Here is a 5,303-nt window from a genome sequence, read left to right as displayed (position 1 = left end):
TTATGAACATCCATACCTTTTTTATCTAGGTTTAGTTACTTATCAAAACCAATTGGTCATATAAATTAAGAACTGCATAGCTTTATTATAGGTTAATGACATAACATGCCCGTGTCATAAATAATTATCCCCGTACATCTATCAAATATATACAGAGATCTCTCAAAAGGCACATACCATATCTTCCATATCTTCCATCTCATTAATAATTTGTAGATGATATTTATCTACAAATAATGATGTTCAAGAGATCTTCATCTCTCATTAATTTCATAAAATAGAGATGACCCTTTCAACCTTCCTGTGTTTATCAAAATGACGAAGTGTAAGGAATATGAATATCCCTTGAATCACTAAAATAAAGGGGTCAAAACCTTTTTTACTCTATTATAAAAGTTATTGATTTTATCATTAAAGAATTTTTAAATCCCATGACATGGATTGTTTTTGCAGGTGCTTAGGCTTTTTATCATTAATTTGATACTTTATGAGTTAAAAATTAAAAAAAAAACATATTTTTTAACAACTCAATTAATAATCATTAAAATACCAAATAACATGTTACTCGAACATTTTAGATTTTGAAACATCATTAATATGCCTTTTCAAATAAGAATTGTTGTTTTTTTTTTAGTTTTTAATAGTTGAATTGTAGATTGTTTTGATTAACCATGTTACATTATATTAGCTTTATACACAAAGTGTTTGAGAATACAATAATTTTTTATTTTTTTATGTTCATGTTTCACTTGAAAAGTATATTAAATGGATGATTTTCATTGATTTTTGATGATTTTACTTTGTAGATATAAAAATAAAATTAAAACAAAAAAATTCTGCACTGTAATAATAAACACACTATTTGTCGATGCATTTTCTTATACAATTTTTCCATCCCTTCAGTTGTAATCCAAACATTTTTCCAGTAAAAACCTTCGTCTCGTATCAAGCACTTCCCTATGTAGCAAGAATCATGAGAAGAAAAACTAGAAATCAATCCTCTTCTCTTCTATATAGGTGGTTCCATGCAAGGACCCTCGTGGTCCAAAATAGGTGATGCTATCCTAAATTAACACACGTTGCTCGGTGTTGTGACCTTGCTAATGATTTTTGATGTGTTAGTATTAATTTTAAAAAAATATTTTAATATATAATTTTTTAAAATTAATATGCATCATGATACCAAATACATAAATAAAAATAACTTTATTTCTTTGACCTTTATAAAAAAAAATCAAATTTAAATAATTGCAAATATATAAGTATTTTTTTCTTGATATATCGTTGCATGTTTTGTAAACTCGAACACACTACTATATATACTACTCGGTGAAAGTTCGAAGGTGGAACTCGAGAGATATTTTTAGCGAATCAAGAGGCCACGCTAACTAATATAATTTCTGGATCTGGTCCGAGGAATAACTCATAAAAGAATTTGGGTTATTAGTTGATTCAATTAACTGGTAGATTTGTGAGTTAATCAGGCAAATATTTCTATTAAAATAATATTATTTAATTCCTTTTTAAAAAAAATAAAATTCTTTGACATTAACTTGAAAAAGTTTCATTGTCCGCTAAAAATATGATAGAATCAATCAAATTTTATAAAATTAATATTTTATTTTATCTAATTTAAAATATAATCTAAAATAACGATTGATATAATGATAATGAATTTTTTTTGAACTGTTTTTTAATATATTAAAATAATATATTTTTTTAATTTTTAAAATTTATCTTTAATATCAATAAAAATATTTAGAATAAAAAATATATTTTTTAAAAAGAATAACTATAACCCAAAAATAAACAGCCTTGAAATCAGATTAGACTTTTCACCTTAACCGTCCTGAGTGAATGATAGCATGGGAAACACAAAAAAAGGAACAGACATTAATAAAAGGAGACCCAATAATTTCAGATTCACTCACCAAAACAATCTTCTCCCTCCCTCCCTCCCATCTTTTTGTTTTATCCAAAAAATTAAACCCGCCAACAGCCTGCCTCCTCCATGAACGCAAAATATTTTGGCTATGGTTTTTAAAATTCAAAGCCACCCCCCAAAACGCAAAATCTCAAAAATAAGAAACCCAAAAACGCAACGAGCGCCAAAGTCTCCTCCTTTCAAAAACAAAATCATGGCGCTCCCTCCTCCTCTCTCTCCGCCACTACAAAACCTCTCCCCCTCTCACACTCGCAGACCCCTCTCCACCCCGCTCTCTCTCACTCCAAACCCAAAACGAGGCAACTGACTCGGTGAGTGAAGAAGAGTAAAATGAATTCAGTTTCAGAGAAAGAGAACTGTGTCCGCATTACTCGCGCTGCCAAAAAGAGGGCGGCGGCGCTGGCTTCAGCCGAGGACCGGCCCTTGAATAAGAAGAGGGTTGCGTTGGGAGAACTTCCCAACTTATCGAACACCACCGTTTCAGTGAATGAGGTACATAAGCAGAAAGCAAGGACAAAGTCAAATACCAGCAAGGGGACTTTAACGAGGAAGGATGGTGTTTTCAAAGAGGATGTTGATGGGAAACCAGAAGATCCCCAAATGTGTGCATCATATGCATCTGATATTTATGAGTATCTTCATAAAATGGAGGTAAAGATTGATTTTTTGTGATGTGATCTGTGGAAATGTAATTAGGGTTTGTGTGGTTTAATTGATTTATGGGGTTTATTTATCAGGTGGATCCAAAAAGAAGGCCTTTGCCTGATTACATTGAGAAGGTTCAAAAAGATGTTAGCCCCAATATGAGAGGGATTTTGGTGGATTGGTTGGTTGAGGTTGCGGAGGAGTACAGGATTGTCTCTGACACTTTGTATCTTACTGTTTCTTACATTGATAGATTCTTGTCTTTCAATGTCCTCAATAGGCAGAGGCTCCAGCTTCTTGGTGTTTCTGCTATGCTTATTGCCTCGTAAGATCTGGGGTCCCTTGAATTTTGTTTTTGTTTTTGAATTGAATTTTGTTCATGTTTTTGAAGTCTTGTTTCATTTTGTTTGGATAAGTAGAAAGTATGAAGAAATCAACCCTCCAAATGTAGAAGATTTCTGCTACATAACAGATAATACATACACCAAGGAAGAGGTAATTAATTAACATTTTGTTTGTCTTACGGGTTCAGATTTCCAATGTTCAAGCTATGATTTTTCATTTGTTATTTTAATTAATGGTGGTTTGTGTGATTGTGAAGGTGGTTAAAATGGAAGCTGATATACTTAAATCTTTGAAATTTGAAGTGGGAAATCCTACAATAAAGACACTCTTAAGGTAAGATTTAAGAATGTTTTGATGTAGCTCTTTTATCTGCCTGCAATTTGTGATTTACTCATCATTGAAGGTTATTAGTTTGGTGGGCTGATTTTTGGTGTTGTTTGTCATGTTGGTTTTGCAGGAGATTCACAAGGGCAGCACAAGAGGATTACAAAGTAAGTGTGATCCCATTTTTCATTATTGAAGGTTAATGGCTTGTATGCTCTGATGCTGGGAAGCATTTGTTATCGTTATTGACTGTTGTAATCTCTGTGCCTTCCGCAGACTTCGGATTTGCAGCTTGAGTTCCTGGGATTTTACCTTGCCGAGCTGAGTTTGTTGGATTACAATTGTGTGAAATATCTACCTTCTTTGGTGGCTGCTTCTGTTATTTTTCTTACAAGATTTCTGATGCGACCCAAGACACATCCTTGGGTAAGTAGTTTCAGGAATACTAATTTGTATTGATAATAGTTTTTGGAGTGCAATTTCTAATTTTTGTTCATACAGAGTTCAACCTTGCAACAATACACTGGATACAAAGCAACGGATCTAAAGGATTGTGTTCTCATCATACATGACTTGTATTTGAGTAGAAGAGGGGGTGGATTACAAGCTGTAAGAGAAAAATACAAGCAGCAAAAGGTATGGTTTCTGTCAGAACTCGTCAGGAAGTTGAGTTGAATTCTTGCATTGCAAAGGGGCATTTTGTTTACTCTGAATTATTCTCCTGGAACAGTTCAAGTGCGTGGCAAACATGCCTTCCCCTCCAGAGATACCAGCTTTATATTTTGACGAGGTTTAAATGCAAAAGGTGGCCCGGCGATTTTGTGTTTTGGGATATGGCAAGTGATGGAAATTGATACTGCCTCAGGAAGGCCTAGAAGCGAGAATTTGTAATGCAAAAGTCATGGCATTTTGGATTTACTATAAAGTCTTGACTGATGTTTGGGGCCTCCTGGAAGTCAATTTTTGGCCATGTGTAATGAATTATTGTGGTGCCACATGCTGGTTCTTGTAGTTCTGATCCCTGGGACTTTTATCCGGAGTATGAATGACATTGTTGAAACCAGCAGCTGCGTAACTGTGCTATTGCTGACTCTTCTCACTGGTAGAATAGTTGAATTTGCCAGGGAAGCCCTGTGAATAATGAAATTTTGTTTTTGGGTTCTAATATTGAATGCTAAATGGCCATTATGAAAACATGAATTTTCTCCTATATTTGAGTATCTGAATCGTGCAAGGCTCTTAGGCTTTAAAACTGGTATATACGAACCCTTGCTTGGTCACTTGCCTAATGAAAGTGAGAATTGTTGGGGGTAATGAACCTTGTTTTTAAATGAACAAAATTTTGAGTTGCAAAACCCTGATGTCTTACTGGTTACTGTATAATAGAGAAGTATTAAGTGAGTGTTTAAGATTGTAATTAGACTCTGCTTCTTAAAAAATTTTGAAATCTTGTTTTAGCTTTAAATTTTTTATTTTTAAATTGTTTTTATGTGTTTATGTTAAAGATAAATTTTTAAAAATAGTTTTTTCAACACACTTTTTAAACAGACAATAAATGATCTGTACCAAAGTTTCTACATCTGACTGAAAAAAAAATGCTCTTCTTGAGAAAAACCAAGAGCAGGTGGCTCTTCAGTGATTTCAGTTTTGATCTCCCAGCAAACCTCTACTTAAAGGGTTTAGCCTCTTCATTACATGCACCTTTTGGCTGCTAATTGCTGCTGATCGAGTGAAAATTAGTAAAATAGGCATCTTGTAACATAAGAATTCACGTTGAGTGATGATGGAGAAAGATTATAGTGTTAAGGCTGTAGGGTCAGGTCTATGTTAAGCAGCTCTGATGGTTGCATGTGTTCTGATACCATGTGAAAAGTAAAACTACCTGGCTATTCTGCAGTTGTTGCTTCCACAGGCACAATTGCTGTCTGGCTCACCCCAAATCCCTTAACATTTTTTGAATCTTGCAATCATAAGGTCTCATTCCCTACTTGTTTTGTGGACAAGTGGATGGGAGTGAACACCAAGTGATTGGAATATTGGTTTA

The 5,303-nt window shown here is 33.8% G+C and overlaps 1 protein-coding gene across 1 annotated transcript; it reads left to right on the top strand.

Moving 5' to 3' along the window:
- The first annotated feature begins 1,947 nt into the window (after positions 1-1,947).
- LOC118042384 (putative cyclin-A3-1) lies at positions 1,948-4,411 on the top strand. Its single transcript, XM_035050034.2, has 8 exons — positions 1,948-2,596; positions 2,683-2,915; positions 3,010-3,085; positions 3,192-3,268; positions 3,393-3,426; positions 3,536-3,685; positions 3,761-3,895; positions 3,990-4,411. Exons 1-8 carry the CDS (start codon positions 2,276-2,278, stop codon positions 4,053-4,055), a joined length of 1,092 nt encoding a protein of 363 aa, XP_034905925.1. The 5' UTR covers positions 1,948-2,275; the 3' UTR covers positions 4,056-4,411.
- Positions 4,412-5,303: the final 892 nt, after the last annotated feature.

The sequence above is a fragment of the Populus alba genome, chromosome 14 (assembly GCF_005239225.2).
Source record: "Populus alba chromosome 14, ASM523922v2, whole genome shotgun sequence".
In the NCBI taxonomy this organism is placed as follows: domain Eukaryota; kingdom Viridiplantae; phylum Streptophyta; class Magnoliopsida; order Malpighiales; family Salicaceae; genus Populus; species Populus alba.
The sequence above is the reverse complement of the archived record's forward strand: the minus strand, read 5'-3'. Positions and strand labels throughout refer to the sequence as shown.

Coding starts and splice junctions, on each gene's coding strand:
- LOC118042384 (XM_035050034.2), top strand. CDS start 2,276: ATGAATTCAGTTTCAGAGAAAGAGAACTGTGTCCGCATTACTCGCGCT. Junction 2,916..3,009: donor TCTGCTATGCTTATTGCCTC/GTAAGATCTGGG, acceptor TTGGATAAGTAG/AAAGTATGAAGAAATCAACC. Junction 3,896..3,989: donor AAAAATACAAGCAGCAAAAG/GTATGGTTTCTG, acceptor CTCCTGGAACAG/TTCAAGTGCGTGGCAAACAT.